General features: G+C 49.2%; 9 protein-coding genes across 9 annotated transcripts; 4 read left to right on the forward strand and 5 right to left on the reverse strand.

The window, feature by feature from the left end:
* Positions 1–698: 698 nt before the first annotated feature.
* On the reverse strand, positions 699–5,478 carry BDV37DRAFT_135134 (RNA helicase). Its single transcript, XM_032078759.1, has 3 exons — positions 4,877–5,478; positions 1,257–4,779; positions 699–1,142 (listed from the first exon to the last, which is right to left on the reverse strand). Exons 1-3 carry the CDS (start codon positions 5,120–5,122, stop codon positions 856–858), a joined length of 4,056 nt encoding a protein of 1,351 aa, XP_031940774.1. The 5' UTR covers positions 5,123–5,478; the 3' UTR covers positions 699–855.
* Positions 5,409–6,292, forward strand: BDV37DRAFT_283697 (DNA 5'-adenosine monophosphate hydrolase; the record flags this gene model as incomplete). Its single annotated transcript, XM_032087348.1, has 2 exons — positions 5,409–5,478; positions 5,544–6,292. The coding sequence occupies 2 exons, from the start codon at positions 5,409–5,411 to the stop codon at positions 6,290–6,292; spliced, it is 819 nt and encodes a 272-aa protein (XP_031940775.1).
* A 171-nt stretch (positions 6,293–6,463) lies between these two features.
* BDV37DRAFT_135132 (putative translocon-associated protein, alpha subunit) lies at positions 6,464–7,715 on the reverse strand. The gene is made up of 3 exons (XM_032078758.1): positions 7,478–7,715; positions 6,975–7,402; positions 6,464–6,921 (listed from the first exon to the last, which is right to left on the reverse strand). The coding sequence occupies exons 1-3, from the start codon at positions 7,547–7,549 to the stop codon at positions 6,636–6,638; spliced, it is 786 nt and encodes a 261-aa protein (XP_031940776.1). The 5' UTR covers positions 7,550–7,715; the 3' UTR covers positions 6,464–6,635.
* A 218-nt stretch (positions 7,716–7,933) lies between these two features.
* On the forward strand, positions 7,934–10,088 carry BDV37DRAFT_135140 (CCCH zinc finger protein). Its single transcript, XM_032078760.1, has 4 exons — positions 7,934–8,239; positions 8,310–8,453; positions 8,522–8,864; positions 8,935–10,088. The coding sequence occupies exons 1-4, from the start codon at positions 8,165–8,167 to the stop codon at positions 9,744–9,746; spliced, it is 1,374 nt and encodes a 457-aa protein (XP_031940777.1). The 5' UTR covers positions 7,934–8,164; the 3' UTR covers positions 9,747–10,088.
* A 78-nt stretch (positions 10,089–10,166) lies between these two features.
* Positions 10,167–12,385, reverse strand: BDV37DRAFT_250109 (telomere-binding alpha subunit central domain protein). Its single transcript, XM_032082158.1, has 4 exons — positions 11,973–12,385; positions 11,047–11,920; positions 10,608–10,986; positions 10,167–10,503 (listed from the first exon to the last, which is right to left on the reverse strand). The coding sequence occupies exons 1-4, from the start codon at positions 12,240–12,242 to the stop codon at positions 10,212–10,214; spliced, it is 1,815 nt and encodes a 604-aa protein (XP_031940778.1). The 5' UTR covers positions 12,243–12,385; the 3' UTR covers positions 10,167–10,211.
* A 162-nt stretch (positions 12,386–12,547) lies between these two features.
* On the forward strand, positions 12,548–15,165 carry BDV37DRAFT_250111 (karyopherin alpha). The gene is made up of 3 exons (XM_032082159.1): positions 12,548–13,017; positions 13,276–13,785; positions 13,840–15,165. Exons 1-3 carry the CDS (start codon positions 12,778–12,780, stop codon positions 14,749–14,751), a joined length of 1,662 nt encoding a protein of 553 aa, XP_031940779.1. The 5' UTR covers positions 12,548–12,777; the 3' UTR covers positions 14,752–15,165.
* Positions 15,166–15,458: 293 nt separating this feature from the next.
* BDV37DRAFT_135190 (cohesin subunit IRR1) lies at positions 15,459–20,012 on the reverse strand. The gene is made up of 3 exons (XM_032078764.1): positions 19,757–20,012; positions 19,153–19,671; positions 15,459–19,088 (listed from the first exon to the last, which is right to left on the reverse strand). Exons 2-3 carry the CDS (start codon positions 19,646–19,648, stop codon positions 15,946–15,948), a joined length of 3,639 nt encoding a protein of 1,212 aa, XP_031940780.1. The 5' UTR covers positions 19,649–19,671; positions 19,757–20,012; the 3' UTR covers positions 15,459–15,945.
* Positions 20,013–20,362: 350 nt separating this feature from the next.
* On the forward strand, positions 20,363–21,965 carry BDV37DRAFT_135163 (urease accessory protein UreD). Its single transcript, XM_032078762.1, has one exon. The coding sequence runs from the start codon at positions 20,653–20,655 to the stop codon at positions 21,739–21,741; it is 1,089 nt and encodes a 362-aa protein (XP_031940781.1). The 5' UTR covers positions 20,363–20,652; the 3' UTR covers positions 21,742–21,965.
* Positions 21,966–22,188: 223 nt separating this feature from the next.
* BDV37DRAFT_283704 (uncharacterized protein) lies at positions 22,189–23,729 on the reverse strand (the record flags this gene model as incomplete). The annotated part of the gene is made up of 2 exons (XM_032087349.1): positions 22,189–23,287; positions 23,344–23,729. 2 exons carry the CDS (start codon positions 23,727–23,729, stop codon positions 22,189–22,191), a joined length of 1,485 nt encoding a protein of 494 aa, XP_031940782.1.
* Positions 23,730–24,354: the final 625 nt, after the last annotated feature.

Raw genomic sequence — 24,354 nt, forward strand, 5'->3', positions numbered from 1 at the left:
ACCAACTGGATTGAATAGACTGACTGGACTGCTTGGTCTGTTTGTTAGGATACTTATTACTGGCAGCTCGTTTCTAGTGTTATATGGTGGATATTTACATACCTGGGGCAGTTCCTGTATCATGCGATTCCATCACAGTCACTTGAGCTGGCAGCCCTAGTAGGTCGCATTCGGAAAGGCTCTTGTAGTTCAGAAGCTGCTCAAGTTGTCTAGGTAGAAACCCTGCTAAGTTAACAATTGCTCTGACTTATAATTACAAGTTACTGTCTATCCTGGTGTAATGCCCGGGGATAAGAGCTATTTCACTAACTTTCTCAAAGAGAAAGACAAATATCACCTCGTCTGATTCCCTGTACACCGAAAAATTAGATTGCGAATGTGAAGTTTTATATATATTTGGGTCGGGTTCTGCTAATAGTATGGAGATAGACTGCACCTTTGAGATATACAAGGATATCAAACGGTTCGTCGGATAGATAGAGTATTAGTAGTTCTATGGCAGTGCCGGTCAACCAGCTCTTCGATCATCTGGTTATCCTTGTCTCGCCTAGTTCTTCGGACGGTCGTTCGATCTCGCTGCTTCTCTAAGATTCAGACAACCTTAGCGCAACGCGCGTCTAAAACATCAGCAACTTTAGCGTCTACCACAAGTAAAATGAGGTTTATGATCAGACCCTAGGGTCTGATCTGCCTGGATCGCACTTTATATAGATATATAGATCTAGTAGACTGCCAGGGCGCCGCCATGACAGCAGTTTTATCTCATCTATATCTTACTCTAAAGGAACTTTTCTAGACCTCACCTCACTAGCGCTATCCATGATTTATCCAAGTATAATCAAGCCAGTCAAACCACTATTGATCCAGCCCATTCAATTCAATCAACCTCTTCACAACCTCAATTACCCGACCCGCAATATCATCCTTCTCACCACTCCCTTTTTCGATAGACAGAGGCCCAGAGGCAGGGTTATCAATCCGCGCCGCAATAATCTCATCCACCATCATACGTAGGCGAGAAACAAGCACACCGATTCGCGCCCACCCACGGAGCCGTAACCAGCCGTCAACAATAAGGCCCCGGCCCGTCGTATCGAGATCGATGGATCCGCAAAAGAGGAGGAGAGAGTAGGCGTTGAACGCTGTTAGTATCCGATGAATTAGTAAACGGTCAATTCATATGCAGTGCATGTTTTCGCTGAGTATATTCCAGAATGGAGGCGGAAAACTGAGCAGAGATAAGTGTAGGAACTTACGAGTTAGATCACGAATGAAGACCTTGCTGGTCGCCATCTTGGTGAAGTAGCTTAGGTACGCTGCCGAACCGGGGTAGCTCTGGGCTGAGAACAGGAGAGAGCTGGGGTGAATGAAGACGCGGCCGTTTTCCTGGTTGAAGTATTTGATCGTTCTTGCGTCTGGGTCGACTTCAACGGTCCCGGTGACGGAGCTCATGAACTTCTTGTCCGGGAAGGAGATCTGCGCGATCTGCGGTTGGAAGGCGCCGGCGATTAGGGCTCGGAGGAGGCTTCGGTTGCCTGCGTTGCGGTTCCAGCGCGGGTCGGCGGGGTCGGAGGAGTAGTCGACTGGGAGGAGGCCGGCGTCTTTGAGGGAGGTGAGGAGTTGGGCTTTGTTGGAGGAGATGTCGCGGAGGGTTTGATGAGAGAGGAAGTTGGCGCTGCACCATGATTGCGTCTGCCAGTATCCTTGGGCCTTGACACGCTCTGACCATTGTTGGTAGGCTGTGAGATCGGTGAGGAGGTCGCCGTCTCCGCGGGAGAAGGATGATTTGGCAGCGTCTGCTTCCTCGCGCTTGTCGCGGGGGGAGACGAAGGGGCTCTTCACTGTTAGAATTGCGGAGATGGTGATGCAGTGGTCTATACAGTTGAAAATGGAACCGTAAACCATGAGTTTGGCGCATCGCAAGTCGGCGGGGATCATCGACAAGTATCGTCCAAGGGCTGTCAATTTGTCATGGTCCAGGGCTCCAACACGATGAAGGAAGCCCAAGGCTCCTTCAACGGCCACGCTTTCAGGAGGAGTGATGGTATTCGCCAGGAAAGTCGCGACGTCGTTGATGCCCTGCATAGACTTGACGGAGAGGCACAATTGCTCCAATGGTACCCGGCGGATTTCAGGGTCTGGTCGAGGTGCCATTTTATTCTCTGCTTGCCGTGTGTAGAGCTTGTAGCATGCACCAGCCCTAACACGACCAGCACGTCCTCGTCGTTGCTTACATGCCGCTTGTGATGCCCATACTTCTTGTAGTCGGACCATGTTGTCTTTAGGATCGTAACTCGTTTCTTTGACGCGGCCAGTGTCGATAACCGCGACAACATCCTCGATTGTGATTGATGTCTCAGCAACATTGGTTGCTGCAATAACCTTTCTCTTTCCTTTCGGGGGACTCAGGAATACACGTCGTTGCTCAGCTGGGAGAAGGGATGCATGCAGAGGAAGTGGATGGGCATTAGGAATTCTCCTCACAGCGTTAAGGCACCTTTCAATTTCCATGGTACCGGGCAAGAAGATGAGAATCCCTCCCGGTCGATCTCCAAGCTGGGCGTCAATGTAGCGGACTGTGGACGTGATCAACTCGTAATTGATTCCCATGCCCATGTTCCGAAGAATCTTGCCAAGTGACTCTTCGCCCTGAGAAGAGTCTTCCTCAAAGTCCCGCTCAGCCAACTCAGGTGAAAATCCCGTGTCACGGATGATGTCGTCCAGGTAAAAGTCAGACACAGGAAAAGTCCGCCCAGGAATATTCACCAGTCCAACATTTTGGCGGCCACCAAAGTAGTTGGTGAAGATTTCCGCGTCAAGCGTTGCACTCATCAGTATGACCTTAATATCTTTGCGGTACCGAAGAACATCCCGTAGGAGGGCGAGTAGAAAATCGGTATCAAGACTCCGTTCATGAACTTCATCCACTACGATATGTGTGACATCTGCGAGGGATCCTGCAACATTCCCATCCGCACCGCTTCCAGACTGTATACGACGAAGCAAAACACCAGTTGTGACAAAAGTGATCTTCGTCGCCCCAGATTTGACCTTGGAGTCACCTCGAATGATATATCCAACCTCCTCTCCTACAGAGGTGCATCGCTCATCGCTCACACGATCCGCAAGACCTAAAGCAGAGATCCTACGTGGCTGCGTACAGATAATGTTCGCAATGCCACCAAGGTCTCGCCTGATCATATCATCCAATATGAACTGAACGGACTGGGTACTTTTACCGCTACCTGTCTCACCAGAGATGATAGTAACCTGGTGTGAATTCACTGCACGTACGATAGCATCTTGAATGTTCCAAGCGGGAAGTGATTCTCGCTTTCGAGTCATGTCCTGTTGGGCCGGCGTAGACTGTCTAGCCTGCCAGGCCTCTCGAACAGATATACTCTGAGGCGAGCCCGGTTGCCAGCTAATCTCCTTATTCTTCTTGCGAGATTGGCACACAGGGAGTTCTAAGTTACCTCCAGTGGTAGATGATGTTGCGGCGACCGTTGCAATATCTCGCAACTTGCCCGGATTTTGCATGACCTCCGGAAGATGCATCTCTAGCCAGTCAAGCAAGTTGTATACCATTGGCTCTCCCAAAAAGCTTTCCTCTGCATGTTTCACTGCTTGACGGATCGCGCTAAGTCGTATATAAGAAGGGATTCCTTTCGCTTGTATCGAAATAATCGGCACTGAGGATGGATAATGATTTGAGGGCCTTTGGAAGCGGAATGTAGTTGACTCTGGCAAGTCTGAGGACTCGCTCTTGATCGCACACACCTTAGGCGATACCTTACTATAACGCTCCCCGAAGATAGCTTCGAGAGTCTCCTGTTCTTCGGCCCAGGAATCATCACCTTCATCAGATATAGAGCCTGCAAAAGAAGTCGTTCCATGCACTAATGTGTTTTGTAACATTTCAGCAGTTGCAAGCTCATCACCTTGCTTGCTGTCCAGGGCCCGCGAGCAAAGGTCCGCAGAATAGCCAATGGTGGCCAGCCGCTTGATCTTCGCCTCTCTTGCAAGATCATCACTCGCTAGACTCACGCCAGCAGAGTATGACTCAGGTAGACACCAAGATGGAAGATCATCCTCTGGAACATAGATCAGAAGCCACTCAAGCACCTCTTCTCTGTCTTTGCATGCAGAACTCGCCTCATCTACATGGCTGCGCCGGAAGCCCAAGCGAGTGAACTCCTCGATTATGGAGTTACGCTCGGATTCCGGAATTTTCACGTTATAAGGATTCCAAATCGCATGTTGTTGCAAGAGGTTCTCAATTTCTCTGCGCACTTTACTCCCCAGATCCACTTTCGGGGCGTTCGACCAGATCCTTTTCCCTCTATTATCACCGCTGGACCCCAGGCCCAATTCAACCGCCGCTTGATCCTTCGCCTTAGCCTGATTTTTTTCTCGCTCTTTCCGTTTTTTCTCCAAATCGGCCGCGGCACTTTCGCGCTCCTGTTTAGCCAAAAATGGGTCTGCTTCGTACATCCACCCTTTGCCTTCTTTGGTATCGGCAGTCTTGATATCAGCAAAATCCTCTTTCCAGAGCTTCTTATAGGTCGGCGGAAGCATCATATGAATATTCCTCATGTTGCAGACCCGGTACAGAGCGAACGCAGCAGCAAAGTGACGAGCTTCCAGTGCCGTAGGTTGCGCAGCCAAATGCTTGTGTGATGGAGGAGGCTTCATAGGAGGAAGGGTAGTTGCTTCGCGAGTCTTGGGGTCGACACGTTTCAATATAACCGCTGACATATAACCTTCTGGTGTTTTTGTCTAGTATGTGGTAGAAACTATTAGCCCAAAGTTGAACTAAACTTGTGCCGTGTGGCCGCATGTTATGCTAAGAACATCCTATCCGTCCATTGCTCACCATTGTATACTCGGGCTTCTCCCACTTCTGCTTCTGACAATGCTCTGCGATCATATTGACCGGTAGTTTACCGGTCCATGATGCGCCACCGATAACCTGCTTAACAGAGGGTTTCTTCTGCTCATCTGGTGGAGGCTGCGCTTTCTTTGCAGCTTCAGCCGCCGTTTTCTCTGCGGCGGCTTTGGCTTGCTTGGTGCCCGGTTTGGGACCTCCTCCACGGGCGTCGGCTTTCTTCTTAGGGCCCATTCTACCACGGTAATTTGCTATCTTAAAGAAGACGCCCGTGGAGCAATCACACCTTTCGATAAAGAAGAGAGTGGATTGAATTGCTGTTAAAGCGGAAGTTTGGCTGTTCCGCACTAGGGCCGCCTTTTTTTGAGCCGTAGGGCTGCGGGGAAGTCGCCGCGGATCGCCTTCTGGTTCAGCTTCGCTCCTCCGCAGTCACTTGCTACTCCGAGCACAACCATGACAACTTAACCACATCTGACGGCCAAATAGGCCCTACACCATAATCGCAATATATACACCCACTATGGCAGACGATTCACCAAGCCCAGAAGACCAAGGCGCGGCAGAATCAAAATCGGGGAAAAGGGATGCCTGTATGTATGCAACTGATCATGCTTGCAATACTTGTATATTCTAAGAAAAAGGCTAATATATGTAGTCGCCGAGCTCCTCGCCCCTAAACTCAAGCACGCAAAGTACGCAAAAGACGGCCCTTCCAAAGATTCATCAAACAAGAGAGCCATCGGTGGCCCGCGCGACGGCTTGGGCGCCTATATCGCAAAACCGGAATCTTTCCCTTCCAGTGTCGTTGTATATTACAATGAGGACTTCGTCGCGATTCACGACCTTTTCCCAAAATCAACTCTCCATCTACTTCTACTTCCGCGGGATGCTTCCAAAACCCGTCTCCATCCTTTCGAAGCGTTCGAAGATCCCGAGTTTCTGAAAAAAGTGAAAGAAGAGACAAAAAAACTTCGATCTTTAGCCGCGGCTGAGCTCAGACGAAGATATGGGAAAGGCTCCGCTCAAGATAAAGAGAGGCAAGAGGCGCTTAGTGCAGATCCTCCTCTGGATGAACTGCCGCGGGGACGAAACTGGGAACAAGAGATCATGTGCGGAATCCATGCGCATCCGTCTATGAATCATCTACATATCCATGTTATCTCGGTGGACAGGTACAGCGACCGACTGAAACACAAGAAACATTACAATAGTTTTTCTACGCCGTTCTTCGTCCCTATCGATGATTTCCCCCTGGCGCAAGACGATGTTAGGCGACATCCTGGTAAAGAGGGCTATTTGCGACGAGATTACACATGCTGGCGTTGTGGGAGGGAATTTGGGAACAAATTTTCCGAGTTGAAGATACATTTAGAGAAGGAGTTCGACGAGTGGAAGCGCCTGTAAGCGGAGGAAGGCACAAAGGGCGAAATAACCATGATATCATGAGTTGTACGAATCATCGAGAAACCAAAGTAGAAGCAGGCACGGATCGACTGTTTCCATTTGACACAGTTGTGTAAAGGACTGAGCTTCTAGAAGCTACAATTACTAATTTCAATTGTCGTAAATATACATGCCCCAATCAGCGATGGCAGTGGCTTGCGATCGATCACATTCTCAGCGATCTTTGGTCCCAAGCTTGGTAAACTCCCACAAGAATCGGTGTAATAACCATACAAGGTCCAAGAAATAAGATGAGGCCCCACTCTTCCCTCTATATTCCACAACAGCGCTGCCGTTGACTCCTTTAAGCACGGCTCTTGGATCGGGTGCTACCCTTCACCTTCCGGGCCTCAGGGCGGTTAATGTGGTGAGCGGGAATCCAATCAGCATTGTAGGTGGTGGCTGACGAGACTGCCGGGCTGCTGGGTTCGACGGTCTCGGCCTTCTTCGCAGCACCAGAAGTCTTCTTGGAGTGCTCAGCACCCTTTCCACTCTTGCGCTTCTGGGGGAAGTACGGAGCGACCCAGACAGTGTAGAAGAAGTAGACAACACCGGAGGAGCAGGCCAGGAGGAAGAAATACAGGAAAAGACTAATATTGATAGTCAGCGATTGTTTGCGAACGCGACAAGCAGTCCATCTTACATCTGGGGATCGAAGAAGCTAGTTTCGGGCTCCACAACACTGACGGTGCCGTTGTAGGCGTAGACGGTGTAGAATCTGCCCTCGCTATCGGAGATGATAGAAGCAAGGCTAAGTCTAAGATCCTGGGGATGCATTTCGGTGGTAATCTGATAGCTCAGGGTCTCCGTCTCGCCAGCGGGAATCTCCACACTGTATCCAGTTGCAGTCAAGTTGCGCACGATCGTGCTGTCCTCATCCAGGGTGGACAAGGTGCCACCGATGAAGTTCACCTTCACGGGGGCAGGCTCATCATTGGTGAAAGCGACAAGCGCCTGGGTTGGGTAACCGTTGACAATCTTGACACCGAAGATCTCGGAAGCAGGGAAAGTAGTCTGCGCCGTCAGAGCGAGCTTGGGAGTCTCTACACTCTCTTCTGCCTTTTCAGCATCCTATACATGACAATTGATGTGTTAGCGACGCAATTGATATCAGTAGGCGATGGTATTGGAACAATGGCAACATACCGCCGCGAAACTGCCGCCGATCAAGGCTTGGGCAGAGAGCAAAGCCAACGACAGGAAGCTGAAACGAGCCATTCTGATCGGTCCAAGAGTCCAATGTGGAGAAGAAGAGGGGAAAGAGAAAAAGAAACGTTCCGAAAAGAAATGAAGACAAAAAAAGAAAGGGAAGGGAGGGGGAAGGAAGGGAAATGAAGAGTGGGAATGGAAGTACTAGTAGATCGTGAACAAGGGCTGAAGTGGTTTCCTCCACGTAGGCGTTTAGTTTGTCTTTTCCTTAGTCAGGCAGGTCACGACTTCCCCATAAGAAACCGGCGGTTAGACCAGCTGACTCAGCCTACCCGCTGCATTCTGACTGGTGGTCCTTTTGGCGCTGCCTCAGTTCCTGAGGTTAGCAACAAAAAAATAAATCCCCCGAAACTTATGTTACTGGACTTCCAACTGGACTGTATAAGACTTGGTGGTGAATGTAAATCGGGTTGTGAAGGAAGTGTCGCGCGTAACGATTCACTTTGCTTACCCCTCCTCTATTCTTATACATATAGAAAACATATATTCTCTCTTCCCTTTTCCTCCAGCCTCATCGACGTTCCCATTCTCCTCTTCTAAACCCCGTCTCCGCAATTAACTTACTTTGACTTTCCCATCTCCACACAGTACACCCATACCTAGCTATAACCAACAAAACCCATCATGACTGCCCAAGCTTATCTCGAACGATATAAACAGTTGACTTCAATAGAAGACATAAAAAATAATCTGATTGAGGTAGCCTCTCCAATCATGGCGCTTATCCTGATTCTCTACCTAATCTTTAACCTTCTTCCTCGGCCACTAGGAACTGCTGCAACGTGTGACGGAGCTTGAGGATGCATATCAACAAGAGCGGCTGGACCATGAGCGCGAGACGCGCTTTAATCGGGACATTCAGCTCCATGAAATGGAGTTAATGGATCAGATATCAAGAATTAAAACTATTATGGTGAGAGCTGATAACGATGGAGCGCTCTATCTATCACTATGCTAACGATGTCGGCGCTTGCACGGTAGGACCGGGAACCCTTCATAGTCGTGCTTCTCGATGGTGGTGGAATCATCTTTAAGGACGAATATCTGCAACAAGGAGAACAAGGTGGACAGAATGCGGCGAAGAAGCTCCATTCGGCCTTACAGGACTACGTCTCCGGCAATTTCCCGACCATCAACTCTCCGAAGGTAATCACAAAGATGTATATCAATGTGAAGGGATTAAGCGACCTTTGCGTCCGTGGCGGCGTCACGACCGAGCCTTCCTTGATCGAAGATTTTGTCCGGGGTTTCAATGCTAGTTATCCTCTCTTTGATTTGGTCGATATCGGTCCTGGGAAAGAGAGCGCTCATGATAAAATTGGAGGTATGCCAAATGAGATTCTATTGTCTGTTTGGTTGACAGATACTGATCGTTGTTCTCCCCGCCTTTCTAGAGGCTTTCAGACTAAATTTATACAACTGCCATTGCCACCAGATATTCCTGGGTTGCTCGCAGGATAGTGCTTATGCTCAAATTTTGGAAGACACACTGGCCGATAGAGACCTCATAGGCCGAGTTTCTCTGATTGAGGGCCTCCCATTTGCAAGCGACCTGGACTTAATAAAAACATCGTACAGAGTCACTAAGATCTCGGATCTTTTCCGAGATACGAAGATATCTGTATGGGCACCTTGGAAAGCTGCGGTGGCTAGCAAACCTCGCGCTCTCCTCACCCCGTCGCCCGTCCAGCATGTAACTCTCTCTCGAACGTCAACCAATACCACGACAACCAGTAACAGCGTGCCCATATCTACCTCATCCACGAATACACCTAACTCCGGGGAGTTTCAGGTTGTGCGATCGAAATCATCTGTCCCGCCACCCCCCAAAATCGTGGAACGAAACAAGTACGGCCAGCGTGTAGACCGACTTGACTTTAAGACCATCCCTCGGGATGAGGTAAACCGCATTAAAAAACTGAAATTGTGCAATTTTTACTATTTACAAGGCGAATGCCCTAATGAAAACTGCCATCACGATCATTCGCGGAAATTGACCAAGACCGAATATATGATTTTGACAGCCATCGCCCGTATGACTCCGTGTCGTTATGGGCTGGAGTGTGATGATCCTGAATGTATGTATGGACATCGCTGCCCTCAGAGTGAACCCGGTAAGAAAGATTGTTATTGGGGTTCAAGCTGTCGATTCGACATTTCGGCGCACGGAATCGACACCAACATCGTCAAAGTGACTAAAGTTTAGTACCTCCACACCTAAATCGAGCTGTGGACTTAAAGACCACAATTCGGGCTCACCACTATTTAGCGCCAGCAGAGATCATCATTAACACTCTCCTTCTTATACTCGTTATTATTACGAGGATTCTTTGCTTAGGTATCGGCGTTCTGTTCTAATTAGTCTCCCTGCATCTAAGCCTGTTTCTGCTCTATAAAGGATGATTTTCGGGGTTGATATGTATACACGCTACACGCACCTTTTCGCCGCTCGAGCCGAGTGGGTTGTATTTACTCGTAAATGAGGTTTACTGCGTTACGCAGTTACACGAGAGAAGATAGTATATCTTCTGATAGATTTGAGTTTTTTTTTTTTTTTGCAAAACTTCATCAGACTAAAGTAGCTCTACAGTGAAACTTATCATAGCAAGAGCCATGATAATATCCAATTTGAAACCAGCGCAAAGGGGTATAGAAATACACGAATGCCGACTCATGAATCAATGGTCGTCTGAAACATACCGAACCTCCTTTCCCAACCGAAGCAATCCTCGCGACTGCATCCAGACTTATCGTCAGACATTGCATCTGCGTCTGAGAGATGGGAACACTTGACACCGTACTCCTGTATACAACACACGAATGGTCTTGAGGAGGCGCGGTCCAGCTTCGGAGGGCCTTGGCCATTTTCTTCAGTATTCTTCTTCTTCCGTTCCTCGAGATCACCCCAAAGAATGAAAAGCCGCTCCCGTAGAATCGCCAACTGCTCTGAGTCTGTGCGCAAGCTGGTTGGAGAAGACAAAATCAGCAAAGGGCACTAGGTCGGAGGGGGGAAGGAGGAGGAATAAGAAGAAAGAAAGCAGGAGGGAGGGGAGGGTAGAGGACTTACTCGGTTGCACTCATTTTCAACAAAAATTCTGCGTTGGCATCCGACACAAAAAGTTTGATCTGTTCTTTTGGCTGCCCAGGAGGAGGGGGTAATGCGTCCTCAATGAGAAGACAAAAACGCCATTCCCATTGAGTGATACCATCGTCTTCTGCGTGTTGGTACATGCCGCTGCCTGAGTGATTCTCCTTAGGCTCTTGACGGACTGCAAAATCTTTTATATCTGGAGGGAAGAAGTCGACAACACGAACAGTAGTTTTGTAACATAGATTCTGAAATGGAAGACGATACTCGACACCGTCATGGGACTCAAACTCATGGAATTCGCTTGTAACGATATCTTCGATCCTCCGTCCACGAACGCCTTCATAACTAGCTTTTACTGCAATTGTGGCTCAATCAGTTGTCTATACATCAATCAACCCTAGTGCGGCAGCCTTACCATGTTCATTAGGTCTGTTGCGCTCTTTCAATTGTCGAGTTGCTTCGCTTTCTTCTCTCATGCCTCCCAGTCTTTTCTTATTGCGGGCTTTTAGACCCTCTGTTGGCTTAGCATCTTCTTCAGCCTTCCGCTTTCCAGTGTTGATTCCTCTGTAGTAATCCTTCTTCCGACGTAGAAGCTCTTTGGCATGATCATTCTTTTCAGGATCCACTAAGTGCACGTTATTGAAACGCGCGCTGTGCATGCTAGCTTCGAGCGTTAGGTTGTGACGATTTGCCTTGATATGAACATATTTCAAACTGATAATATCGTCCTCCTTGATATTTTCTCGGGCAAAGCTCGCATGTGGCTCCCATAATGTTACGGGCAGAGACATTTGGCCTTGTGGACCGGTCCATTTCTTCCTGCTCCGATAGAACGAATCGCCACCAGGGTCATCATCTATAGATGTATGATCCTGCAGCTTCTTATTTGTTGTATAGTCGCTCAAGTACAAGAGTGCTTTCTCGCTGTTCTGGGGGTACAACTTGACTACTTCACCGATCATGTCCACAAGTGTACCCTCTCGGATATCCTTTATAGAGGTAAGCTTCCTTTGTGTCCGGGAATCCTGCCTCGAGCTTGAAGCTTCGGAGGTGAAGGACTGGGGAGCTGTCACTTGTGAAGCAGAAACATTTCGAAACTCTGAGAGCCCAGAAATACTTTCTAGTAGACTCTGACATCGTCTCTTCTCCGTATAGGACGGCTCAAAGGGAGTTGGACCAGAAATAGGTGCACTAGTACACAATGGGTCCGGGTCAAAGCGGAAGATAGCCCATGGTACGTTCGCTCTGTCCCCTGCAATCCCTAGTGGCTTACCGTTGTAATTTCTAATCTGTGTTTAATCTGTCAGCGTAGGCCTGGATATCAAAGATTGGGCAACATACCCAGAGGTTCCGCAGCAGGACTACATCACCCTCTTGCACAGGAGGCAGATGAGACTCGTTATCTTTAAAATACTTGACTTTCAGTCCATCCCACACATGTCCATTCTTCAGATTATCAGACTTCAAAGTGAAGGTTATACAAAGCGAGTTCGCCGTCCTGAACACGCCTTGGAAAACATCGACAACTACCCCAATTACAGTTACGTTTCCCTGTGATCGAAGAGCAGCGGGGATGTCAATCACGGTAGAAGACGACGAATTGCTCGCCATGTCACAACTTATGTTATAGTTGAGCGTGACAAGCTCATGGTTCTTTAAAACGGGTCTGTAGCTATATCTGATTGCGCCTGCAGCTGGGGAAGGACTTAGATCCCCTATAAAGAAGGCACGATATGCGATAATGCAAACGTATGAAAGCCAGGAGGCCAATCCCAAAAAGATGTAGACGGCGACACAACGCGTCTCACCAGTTGCTCGGCGCTAACTTCGCTTAGGCGGGTGTGGCGCTTGCCAGTGGGCGTGGCCGAAAACAGCAAATCAGAAGCCTATCCCGTGACTGAACAATCCCACCTCCGGCCAAAGCAAGCATCAACACTTTTTTCCCCTCCTCCGTCTTTTGCCCGCATATTTCCCCCAGTGAGGCTTCTAGTCTTCCTATCTTATTTGACACTTGCTCATCACCCTGTGGGCTGCTATCATTTGATTAATTTCCTTTGATTTTTCTTCTTCTTTCTAAATTTTTCTCTCATCTAGAACCTCAGTGGTTCGTGCGCTTTGTTTTCACCCCTCAGTGTCCTAAGCAACCATGGCCGAGCGCTACATCCCAGAGCATCGTCGCACCCAGTTCAAGGCTAGGAATCAGTTCCGGCCTGACGAGCTTCGTCGTCGTCGTGAGGAGCAGCAAGTTGAAATTCGCAAGCAGAAAAGAGAAGAGAATTTGGCCAAGAGGAGAGGTATCCAGACCCGCGATGGTGGGATTGGTGTGGGAGAAGGCATGGCCGCTGCCGCCGAGAGTGATGATGAAGCCACTGCCATAGAAAGCGAGGTATGCTCTATCTGAGGTTCTATTATTCGTTTCTATTCGCATTACTCTAAATACATATCAATTTGTATTCGCCCAAGCGCTTGTCTTGTTTTTTTGTTTTTTTGTTTTTTATTTCCCTTATGCGCCTTAGCGACGAGGTTTTCACCGCCCTATGACTGGTCTTGAGCTTCAGGATGGAGCACACGACCACCTTTCACTCATCAATCCTGTTGGTCTTCGTGCTTCTAGAAATCAAATGGCTAATGAAACATTTTTAAGCTCAATGTGGAACTACCGGAGATGGTTAAGGGTGTCTTCTCAGATCAGATCGAGTCGCAGATTCAAGCCACAACTAAGTTCAGGAAACTGCTTTCCAAGGAGCGCAACCCTCCCATCGAGCGTGTTATTGAGACTGGTGTCGTGAGCCGTTTCGTGGAGTTCCTTCGTTCTCCTCATACTCTAGTTCAATTCGAGGCCGCCTGGGCCTTGACCAACATTGCATCTGGATCTGCTCAGCAAACCCAGGTGGTTATCGAAGCCGGTGCTGTGCCCATTTTCGTCGAGCTGTTGAGCAGCCCGGAACCTGATGTTCGGGAGCAGGCTGTTTGGGCTCTGGGTAACATCGCTGGTGATAGCCCTCAATGCCGTGACTTCGTCCTCAACGCTGGCGCCCTCCGTCCTCTCTTGAACTTGATCAACGATGGCCGGAAGTTGAGCATGTTGCGCAACGCTACATGGACTTTGAGTAACTTCTGCCGTGGCAAGACCCCCCAGCCCGATTGGAACACGGTATGTTGCCTTACAGACACTACGAAGAAGCGAACTTGGCTAATACCATTTTAGATCGCTCCTGCTCTTCCTGTCCTCGCCAAGCTTATTTACATGCTTGATGATGAAGTCCTCATTGATGCTTGCTGGGCTATTTCCTACCTCTCCGATGGTGCGAACGATAAAATCCAGGCTGTTATCGAGGCAGGCATCCCTCGTCGCCTTGTTGAGCTTCTTATGCACGCCTCGACCTCCGTTCAGACTCCTGCTCTTCGGTCTGTTGGAAACATTGTGACCGGTGATGACGTACAGACCCAGGTTATCATCAACTGCGGTGCTCTCCCCGCCCTCCTCTCTCTCCTCAGCTCTACCAAGGATGGTATCCGTAAGGAGGCTTGCTGGACTATTTCCAACGTCACTGCTGGCAACTCTAGCCAGATCCAGGCTGTCGTCGATGCTGGCATCATTCCCCCGCTGATCAACTTGCTCGCCAACGGCGACTTCAAGACCCGCAAGGAAGCTTGCTGGGCGATCTCCAACGCCACCTCTGGTGGTCTGCAGAAGCCTGAGCAGATTCGCTACCTCGTTTCTCAGGGATGCATCAAGCCGCTCTGCGACCTGCTTGCTTGCCCCGACAACAAGATCATCCAGGTTGCTTTGGATGGCCTTGAGAACATCCTCAAGGTTGGTGAGATGGACAAGGAGGCTGCACAGACTGGCGAGGCCCGCGTCAACCGCTATGCTCTATTCATTGAAGAGGCCGGTGGTATGGAGAAGATCCATGACTGCCAGAACAACGCCAACGAGGAGATCTACATGAAGGCCTACAACATCATCGAGAAGTACTTCTCTGATGAAGAAGAGGCCGGCGGTGATATCGATGAGCTTGCTCCTCAACAAACCCAAACAGGATTCACCCTTGGCACTGCCCAACAACAGCCAGGTGGTTTCAACTTCGCCAACGGTGGCGACTCCATGGACATGTAAAAGCGGGATTTTATTTGAAATTAATCATGACACAATTGAGACTCGGGCTATCTGATTCGATTCTACTTCCTGCTAGATCCTTCGTGGCGGCGGCCGCCGTATAACGAACAAAAGCACCACCTTAACGTCGCAGGGCGATCAAGTCTTGTAGCGTTCAAGGCGAGATTTGGGTTGCGTTTTCTGCCTTCAAAATAACACTTTAAGTCCATTCCTGTATCCATTTCGTCTCCCCCCTTTCGACGTTCAAGCACGAGTCGACGTTTTCTTTCCTCCCATCCCTGCTATGATTTACTTCCCCTTTGACCGTTCACGATAAACCAGATGCACCATCATGTACCCCTTTTACACTTCCCTATTTATCGTAGCATCCCATACACCGGCGTAATCGTTTGTTCATTCGGTTTTTTTTTTTTTCTCTCTTTCTATTTCCTGTGTGTTCTTCGACGGTTTTCCTGGGATGTGGTCTCCTTGGCCTAAGTGCTGTCCGTCGCTTCCTGCGGCAGTAAATTGGTCAAATTGTTATCCAGACGGTGGTTATCATAAACCGCAGATTCGGGCGTTTTTTTTGAATACTGGAGATCCACGGGCTTATATATCGATAGACAAATATACTTCAAAGGTCGATTAGGTCCCGTGGCGACGGATAGTTCGATAGCCAGCCAAGAAAAGAAGCATCCCTTTCTCTTCTTACTTGCCATCTACAACATCTAAACAGTGTAGCTACTATCTTCTCCCATAACACAGTAGCGGCACTGCCAGACATACAATCGATGTCCCACTTTCAAATAATCGTCGAAGCTAAGACACGGAGAACAAAGGTCCTGAAGTATATACAAAAGCAAAGCATAAGTTACGTCGCAGTTGACGCCGGCAAGCACAGTCTCCGCATGATAGAAAGAAAAGACAGCAATATGAAGAAAAGAGAAGAAAGGATAAACAACGGTGAAAGGAGATACTCAAGGGGAAGGAAATTAGAAGAAAAAATTTCGGCCATATAAAACCTGGAGAGCTGACAGTCATGACTAGAATAGTAGAGTGACATAAAGATCCACGGACCAACACCTTTAAAGAGGAAAAAGCCCTCGTACGAAAATAAGTTAAAAAAAAAAAAGTTGAATGAAATAAAAAGCAACTCGAGCTCATCCCTTTTACCGAAATCATAGATAGACAGAATAATATTACTCCATTGGCAAATCAATCACCCATAACTTCATCGTCGTCTGGATCAGCAGCAGCATGGTTTTCATCTTCCTCTTCATCGTTATCGTGTTCGATGTTCTCGTCTTCTACCAGGCCTCGCGCTCGTAGATCCTCGTCCTCGTCTTCTTCTATATCGAGATGCACCTCCTCTTCCTCTTCGTCCTCGTCGTCGTCATCGTCTACTCTTTCGGCGGATTTGGCGTTGTCTTGTCGCTTGCTTGAACTGCTTTGATTTCGGTTTGGCTCCGTGGAAGTAGGTAGTTGTTTGCCCTTGGGTCGGGGGTTCTTGGGTTTACGCTCTTCGAGGAATGCAACTACTGCGCGGTAGTTCTGGCCTAGGTCGTGTTTGTGCTTGACCAGTCTTTGCTTGAGCTGCCCGCGCTCTTCGCCGGAGGCGTCAATGACGCGGCCTACAATCGCTAGGACAATCTTGCCTGTGAGTTCGCACAGGCGCTGCTCGGCCACGATTCTGGATCGCAGGCGCTCGGTGGCTATCATTTCTGCTTCGGAACCAGAGTCGTTTTCGTCATCGAGGTCCTTTTCCTCCTCTGAGTCGGATATAGGCTCGTCGTCGTCCGCGGGCTCGTAGGAGAGACGTAGCCTCTTCGCATATGTACGCTCTGCGACACTGTGGATTTTAGCGATGAGTTTGGAAGCTTCGCCTGCGATCTCGTGAACCAGGCCCTGCGTCTGGAGAATGACGTCTTCATCATTACTGGCTTTTTGTCCCGCATATCGGAGGGTGCCGAACAGGGTCTGTAGGTCCAAGAGTGTTGCTGTTGCCGAGAAGCGTATATCATCCAAGCCAGAACGTGCCTTCATGATGGCGACAAGTGTCGAAACGAATAATTCCCGGCTCTTTGTTAAGACTTCGAAGTACTCGGTATCAAAAGAAGCCTTTCCAGTGCTTAGAGCAGTTGTCAAAGACTGGACTTTCCACATGAAGTAGAACAACAGCGTCCGTATGCTGCTGCTCACAAGTTCTGTCTCGGCCTTGGCGGATTCTTCATCGTCTTCAGTCTCGCGCAGACCACGTTCCACCAGATGCAGAAGGACATTGAAAGGTGTCTCGGCAGTATCTTTGCTCTTGCCCTTTGACCGTGAAGATGAAGGTGTTGCTTCCAAAATCTGCGTGCAGTCGGTTACACTGGCAAGGTTGGAAATTCTCGCCATGGTATTCGTAAGTTGATTGAGAGTAGAGTCAGGTATTGATCTGCCCTCCAGAACTTCCTTCTTCCGGGCTAATGTGCTGAGTGTATCGATCATGCCCTCCCACAATTCCGAGACCTTATTATCCAACGCTTCGCGCATATCGTCTGAGCTCTTTGCATGGAGAAAAGCGACACTAGCCTCCGTGAGTACATCCTGATCGGAGTGCGTTAAGAATTGCTTGTTGATATCGTTCAGTAATGATGTATAGGCGGTAGCATCTTTCTGCAAGTCTTGTATCTTATCGAGATCAACGAGATGTTCAAGGCGTAAAACGGCAGAAGCAGCCTCTGGCACAGAGCCGAATTTGTTCAAGAGTTGAGGGATGATCTGCGCAAGGTTATGCGCAATCTCTTCTTGAAGTTCAGGAATCTTATCAGTCAATGTCTTGACCTTCCGGCCTCTTTTATCAATATCAGACTTTGCGACTTCAAGAACACGCAACTTAACAGCACTGCATAGTACTTCTAAGAGGATGACCTCCTGCCCTTCCTGCATCTTGTAAAGCTTTTTGATGGAACCTGAAGTGTCATCCTCCGACGAACTGTCCGCAATCTGGGAATGATCGTAAAGCAGATATCCAGCCAAAGATTGCCATTGAGATAACTCTTTGAGGTAAGGATAAATGGCCTCAGTAACAAGAACAAATCGCGTATTGAGAGGAGTGCCGGAGAGCGCATCCTTCGAGGCAGAAGAGGGCTGGTCGGGTTTATATTCATTTTCAAGCTCGTCGTAAGATTGAAGAGTGTCGACAAGACATTTGAACTTGATCCACGAACCTTTAGGCGATTCGTAGTCATCTTCATCCTCTTCACCGAACATCTCATTGATCTCGTCTCGAACTTCTTCGATCGTGGAATCGAACACATCTTGAACGTTGGCAACAAAGAAACGGCCAGCTGCTTTTCGAATCCGTGGTTCCGAGTCGAAGACAAGTCTTCCCACTGTGTCAATGTCGCTGGGTTCAATTAATCCAGCCTCCCGAATCAAATCCACTAATTCAATCGAAGAGGCCCGTACCGCAATGTCTGCATCACGGGCAGCCATTTCCACCATTCGTTGACGGAAGCGCGCGGTAAATGACCGCATGCCTGCAATGTTATCTTTATTCTCATACAAGCTGCGAAGTTGGTTTACGACGACAAGGCGTGTCTGGGCGACGGTGTCAGACAACATCCAGCCCAAGTACCGAAGGAACTGTCCCTCAAAGAAATACTCTCTGTAGCTACGTATCCATTGTCCCAGTGCCGCCATACTTTCTGCCCGAATGTTAGGGTCGACATCCCGATATCGGTGAACGAAGACGACATTGACGCCGTCTTTAAGGTAGTCATCGATGATCTCCAGCTTCTTTTCGCCATCTTCAATAGCCTTCTCAATAGCGGATGCTCTTCCTTGGTTCACCGACTTCTTCTTCTTCTCGGTTTCGAGTTGTTTGCGAGAAGTAGAAACTGATGTCATCAATTCCCGGGCGACGCCGCAAAGAGCACACATGACGGCCAGTAAAATAACAGTTGAGGTATGTCTGAAAGGCCGAGATTGCGACGTTGACATGGCAGATAGCCAAATTTCGAGATTCTCGAAGAGGTTTTGATCGTCGTATAGAACCGATGAGTGATGAAAGGTCTGGATTAAGGACTTGAAGAATTCTTCCAAGACCGGCTGGAAAGCCCTGAACTTCTTCGATCTAGAGATCAGGGGCCACTCGCCAACTCCTTCTTGTTGATATTCGTTTTGCAAGTCCTCTACACGGTCCGGCGCATGGTCGACATCATTGATATGGTCCTGGGTTACTTCGAGATCTGTTCCCGTGCACCTAAGCACAAAGTTAACCATATCACGCAGTGCCTGAGACTGCTCTCTCTGGTATCTCGAAAGCCATTCGGCAGCAGTAGTGTCGGCATTGCGCCCTTTACCAAAGACCTCCGCTACACAGTAATAATCCCCGTTAGCCACATCGCCACAATGATCAGGAGACAACGGTAAATTTACCATAGAGGCCCCGTTCACCAGCAGCCAAGCTGGGTCGCACCATCGGTTTCCTGGGGCGGGAGGAAACGGTTTTCTTTCCATTTGTAGCAGGTCGGAAGGCCAGCTGGCTCCCAATTCCATTACCAGCTACTTTCGGTTTCTTCGCACTGCGAGGCTTTGCTTTAGCCTTCGGCTCGGACGTCGCTTTCTTCGATGACGCTTTACGTGCAGCGCGTCTCTTCTCTCGGAGTTCTTCTTCATCGGGTTCTTCATCGGCGGACTCGTCAACATCGGGCTCGGACGCGTCTGCAGCCTCCTCTACATCTTCCTCGTCATCGCCGCCGGCACGCTTGCGCTTGGCGCCCCCTGCGATCGCACTATCATCGGCGGCATAACGCTCGGCGTACAATTCAGGCTTCCGCGTCACCCGACCAGACTTTCTCCTGTTTGTTGACGGTGATGAAGCTTCTTGAGTGGGCCCGGGCTGAGGGCTTGAAAGCGGCGGTTCAGTCTCCATTGTCGTCGGAAGTATTTAGAACACTAGATAGCCATCGTAGATGCATTAGTTCACATTGCGACTGAATTCCCACTGACACATAGTCTATCAGACAGAAGTGAGGCGTACTTGGACGTGGGGTTCAGATGATGATGGAATTCGGGGGATGCTGAACGCGATTATTGTTAGTTTTCCTCGCACGGCACCTGCGGCTTTGCGCGCGCGTGTTGCAAGTGTACGCGATTGGACAGGCAACAAAAAAACAAGTGGTAGCGAAAGCGTGTTGAGCCTCAATGGGAAAAAAGGTGCATTGAGGATACCGTTCCGCTGCGTCGAGAGTGGGACTCCAGAAAGTCGAAGTGAGGGGAGTGGGAACACGGTGAGCTGTTCTGGCGGACGAAACAGACGCGCTTTGGTGCCTGGCGATGACGGGCTCCGAAAGTGAGCTGATGCCTCAGGCGCCAGCTTTTGTCCCCTGTCTGTTGCGTGATGGTGGCCTCAGTCATCAAACAGTGAAAACATTGATCAAAACGGTAATGAAACGGTATGATCTTCCTAGTGCGTAATGATTGGCATCGCCAAGAAAGCCTCGCCCGGGGGCGAACCCTAAGCCCTCAGAATCTGCGGAGAATCTCAGTATCCATGCCGTAATAGAAACCTCCTCGGTCTCCATCGTCGTGGCATGAATGCTCATCTTCAACTCAGCATTGGCAGAGCCAAGACTGCAAATTCAATGGTTGATACACAAGGGCATTACACCCCGCTTCCAGCTAATCATTCAAGGGGGTCTGCAGGATCACCTGGCCGGGCATCTCGGTGTTGTTTGGCTGCCCCGGAAAATCAGATTTATCCCAAAAAAAAATCCCTTTCTCCATGACGCCATTTTACAGATATTTCAATTGATCCCAAGAATGGCAGAGTATATCATACCGTGAATATCCACACCTTCGATTTTCATTCTTTCCACTTTCCTCTTTCATTCCCATCTTAGTCCTGTTTCTCTCTTTTCTCAGACACCGTTCTCTATGCAGATCACATCCAGAATCATGCCTATAAAATCACCGTTTGAGTCTTCCATTGCCAAACATGGACAAGGCAATGTTGTCCTCTCACTGCTACCTCCTTCGAATCCTACCTTGACAACTCTCACCTACAAATACCCCCTCAAACTCCTCACAAGAACACCCGGCTACGTACCTCAATCCTCCGCTCTATCATGTCCCGCCTCCCGTCCAGTCCACCTCTACCTCCTCACCTATGGCGGCGGCCTCCTACCAGGTGACCACATCGAGGTCTCCATCAAACTCGAACAATTCACAAGAATGGTCGTAACAACACCACAAGGAACCACAAAGATCTACAAAACAGAGCCCAGCAGAAGCGTCAAGGGCCGCCGCGCCCCGGGGCGAGTATTATCAGACAAGAGCCGGCAAACACTAGACGTACGGATCGAAAAGGGAGCCGCAATGTGCTACCTCCCTGACCCAGCCGTACCATACAAGGACAGCCGGTACGAACAAGTCCAAACATTCACAGTCGACAGCACAACAAAGGACTCCCAACGGAGCAGCCTCTGCATGCTAGACTGGGTGACCGAGGGACGCAAATCCCGAGGCGAGAACTGGGACTTCCACCTTTGGAAAGGCAAGAACGAAGTCTACAGCGTCGATGAACTAGGCAAGAAGAAGCTTCTGCTCCGTGATTCGCTCATCCTTGACGAAGAGCTCGACGAAGGATCGTTAGAAGACGAGCATGAGACGCTGAACCGCACCGGTGTTATCCGGGAGCGGACACGACCTCACGGTATCGTGGGCACGTTAATTCTCTACGGGCCTGTGTTTGAGCGCCTTGCAAATTTCATCATGGACCGGTTTACGTCACAGCCACGGATCGGAGCTCGGAATTGGTCATCGTCCGCTCCTGCAGCTATAGAAGCACCTCCAAATTACGACTCGAAGGTCACCTTCACCGCTGCTCGTGTACGAGCAGGTTTTGTCCTGGTGAAGTTCGGGGCCGATAATTTCGAAACAGCCAAGGATTGGCTGGGCAATATTCTTCGTGAGGAGGGAACCGTTCTCAACGAATTTGGGGAAGAAGCTTTGTGCTGTTTGTGATTCGGTTGTGCATTTTTTTTTAGTTTACTTTCTATTTCGGATTATGGGCAATAGTCCCAACCCTTTGCATGCATGCATGCAGGCTGACCGCCACAAACTAAAAACAAGAGGACTGTGGAAGTCTATCAGATGATACCCAAAACTGGATCCTGTACGATCTTATCTTTCTACATATCACATTTGATGCACCGAATACCAAACCATGAATCGTCTCGCATCATATCATTTTGCATTGGTCTAAAGTAGGAAGTGGTAAAAGTAGCCCGAGCTCACGAAATTCTAAGGAAACGATAAAACAACTCGTAGGGTATGTACTCAAAAGGAACCTCAACACCGTCGAAAAGGTCGTAAAATTACTGCCTAGCATGGTGCACGCCGCATGTTGGCTTGCTTGACTGTACAGCCACACCTAATTTATAAATATGCAGAGTGCAGGCAGGGCACAGGTTAGTGCCACCAATCAGAGAACCTGGGTCTCCAGTCCTGCTTAGTGGCACTCTGTAGATCGTCAACGTTGAGGATATCAACCCCTTCGCGAACCAGAACGGTCCAGATATGATTCCTCAAGCTCCGAGGCCAGCTAGGCAACTCCCAGTACCGAACTTTGAGTCCGCGCTGGTGGGCACCCCGGATCTGCGCTTTTAGCTTGTCCATTTGTCGATCACTGAGGTGGAACAACCAGGGAAACCCGATCGACTGCCTAAAAGAAACAGATGCATAGTAACTGTTGGTCCAGTTGAACGTGCCGGGGCCAAGCTCGTCACCGGATAAGCCCGAGAGGCCCTGACCGACATTCTGGTTGGACCGGTCCGTGATCACCCCTTCATCCTCTGGGATGTAATCTTCCACGTCTTGACTCCCAGCTTTATCCATGTCATAGTCCTCGGTCAATCTCTCCAGAGGAGCATCGAAGAAGATGTCTCGATACGTGGTGTTCGCGGCTACCATGTTGAAGGGAGTATTGCCCGTTCCCACAACCGTGATGGGGCCTTTGACCACATCAGTACCGTTAAAGTGGGTAAGATAGCCACGTGTACGGAGGGGTGACAACTGCTCGACGACCGTAGTCCATGTCGCGTCTCCGTCAGTTTTGAAATCAATGAGGAGGATAAGGCTTTGGGATGGGTCAGTGTCGAAAACTCCCTGCAACGACTGATCTACAGTAGGGTGGAGCTTGGTAGTTGGGTTTTGTTTCTCTAGTATCCTTATCAAGGGATTCAGGTATAAGTTCCTCAGTGTGCGCTGCTGTGTCAGCGACGAAGTGGTATGGCCCACGTATAATTCGTCGTCGAAAAGCCATACGTCGGCTTCCACACCAATGCAGCCCGCCTGTATAGCAGAGAACAGGGGCACTGGCCGCCAATAGTCATTGTGTGAATGGCATCCAACTGGGATAATATCTCTAGTAAAATCTGTGGGCCAATGAGAGACGTTCGCGCCCAATCTTTCCTCGTGTTGCCAACGGAGAACTGAGAAGCGGTCGACGTCATCCGAGAAGAAGGTTATGACAATGCCACAGGCAATAATAATGAACTGGATGATTCCTCTATGGGTGTGATAAGTAACCTCAGTAGTCGACGCCTCGCGACTTGGGAAACTTACAGCATGACGAAGAATCCCAGGAGAGGGAATAACACGCAGCGGGTCAGCTTAGGCTTCCTGCACCGTTTCCGAGAGTAGTTCGGGGTACGACTCGAGTTGGCGAGCAATGGTAGTACATTATCAGACTCGTTGCTCCCAGGTGTAGTGAAGGGAGAGTTCGTGGCCAGTCCACGTCTCCAAGCAGGTAAAGTCTCCAGCCGGGTAGGTCCAGTCAAGAAGCCCTGCTCATTCGCGTCACCGCTGACAGGCTCTCTCACAGACAATTTGAATTCTTCTAAACCCGCCTGAGGCTCTGCATCTTCACTATCGCGATAACGGTCGTTATGTGCCTGAGGCGTAGAAATGCGGGTGCTGGTAATAAGTGGGGAGTGGAAAGGGGACAACATTCTTGGCCATAGGGCCTTACCGATGGCTGTAAAGATTGCCAAGTCTAGGTACTCTCCTCCTTCAGGAAGCCTTCCATGCTAGGAAGAGGTGCTTGATTTATGACGAGTACCCTCGAGCGTAGTTCACGGTGAACGCTTTGTGTGAAATCTTTTTGAAACGATAAAGTTCTAGCCTTCTTTATTCTCCACGACCCAATTAAGACATGTGCGATGTTGGATATCGTTCGTGGGTCAGGACAGAAACATTGGCAGATCTTTCTACTGTCACCCCGGGATAAGAGTCAACGTTGGTAGCATAAGAGGCTCTCATTCGCTGATATCTACAGCTGTTGATTGGGAGGTGGAGTGCCCAGACACTGAAAGGGACCTGAGAAGTCCTGCAGTCCGTATGGTAGATTTGATACAGAACCTTTGGCACTTAACCTGAACCCATGGTTGAGCACAGCCTCCTTAATAGAACACTCGCTAGTTCATAATATTCGAGAATAGAATGGCAGCCTGGACTGTACTGTAGGTACTGGGATACTCGGGACCAAAACTACTACTAAGCACATCAGTACGTAGTGATACTAGTGGTTAACCGGGAAGCTTACGCAGTACAAATGTACAGTCCGTATGGGTGTAT

The sequence above is a fragment of the Aspergillus pseudonomiae genome (genome assembly GCF_009193645.1).
Source record: "Aspergillus pseudonomiae strain CBS 119388 unplaced genomic scaffold BDV37scaffold_39, whole genome shotgun sequence".
NCBI lineage: Eukaryota > Fungi > Ascomycota > Eurotiomycetes > Eurotiales > Aspergillaceae > Aspergillus > Aspergillus pseudonomiae.

Coding starts and splice junctions, on each gene's coding strand:
- BDV37DRAFT_135134 (XM_032078759.1), bottom strand. CDS start 5,122: ATGGGCCCTAAGAAGAAAGCCGACGCCCGTGGAGGAGGTCCCAAACCG. Junction 4,780..4,876: donor AGAAGCCCGAGTATACAATG/GTGAGCAATGGA, acceptor ACCACATACTAG/ACAAAAACACCAGAAGGTTA. Junction 1,143..1,256: donor CTTCATTCGTGATCTAACTC/GTAAGTTCCTAC, acceptor GGATACTAACAG/CGTTCAACGCCTACTCTCTC.
- BDV37DRAFT_135132 (XM_032078758.1), bottom strand. CDS start 7,549: ATGGCTCGTTTCAGCTTCCTGTCGTTGGCTTTGCTCTCTGCCCAAGCC. Junction 7,403..7,477: donor TCGGCGGCAGTTTCGCGGCG/GTATGTTGCCAT, acceptor TGTCATGTATAG/GATGCTGAAAAGGCAGAAGA. Junction 6,922..6,974: donor AGCTTCTTCGATCCCCAGAT/GTAAGATGGACT, acceptor TATCAATATTAG/TCTTTTCCTGTATTTCTTCC.
- BDV37DRAFT_135140 (XM_032078760.1), top strand. CDS start 8,165: ATGACTGCCCAAGCTTATCTCGAACGATATAAACAGTTGACTTCAATA. Junction 8,240..8,309: donor TAAAAAATAATCTGATTGAG/GTAGCCTCTCCA, acceptor CTCGGCCACTAG/GAACTGCTGCAACGTGTGAC. Junction 8,454..8,521: donor CAAGAATTAAAACTATTATG/GTGAGAGCTGAT, acceptor CTTGCACGGTAG/GACCGGGAACCCTTCATAGT.
- BDV37DRAFT_250109 (XM_032082158.1), bottom strand. CDS start 12,242: ATGGCGAGCAATTCGTCGTCTTCTACCGTGATTGACATCCCCGCTGCT. Junction 10,987..11,046: donor CAACAGACCTAATGAACATG/GTAAGGCTGCCG, acceptor CCACAATTGCAG/TAAAAGCTAGTTATGAAGGC. Junction 10,504..10,607: donor TTGAAAATGAGTGCAACCGA/GTAAGTCCTCTA, acceptor TTCTCCAACCAG/CTTGCGCACAGACTCAGAGC.
- BDV37DRAFT_250111 (XM_032082159.1), top strand. CDS start 12,778: ATGGCCGAGCGCTACATCCCAGAGCATCGTCGCACCCAGTTCAAGGCT. Junction 13,018..13,275: donor CCACTGCCATAGAAAGCGAG/GTATGCTCTATC, acceptor AACATTTTTAAG/CTCAATGTGGAACTACCGGA. Junction 13,786..13,839: donor CCCAGCCCGATTGGAACACG/GTATGTTGCCTT, acceptor ATACCATTTTAG/ATCGCTCCTGCTCTTCCTGT.
- BDV37DRAFT_135190 (XM_032078764.1), bottom strand. CDS start 19,648: ATGGAGACTGAACCGCCGCTTTCAAGCCCTCAGCCCGGGCCCACTCAA. Junction 19,089..19,152: donor TGGTGAACGGGGCCTCTATG/GTAAATTTACCG, acceptor ATTACTGTGTAG/CGGAGGTCTTTGGTAAAGGG.
- BDV37DRAFT_135163 (XM_032078762.1), top strand. CDS start 20,653: ATGCAGATCACATCCAGAATCATGCCTATAAAATCACCGTTTGAGTCT.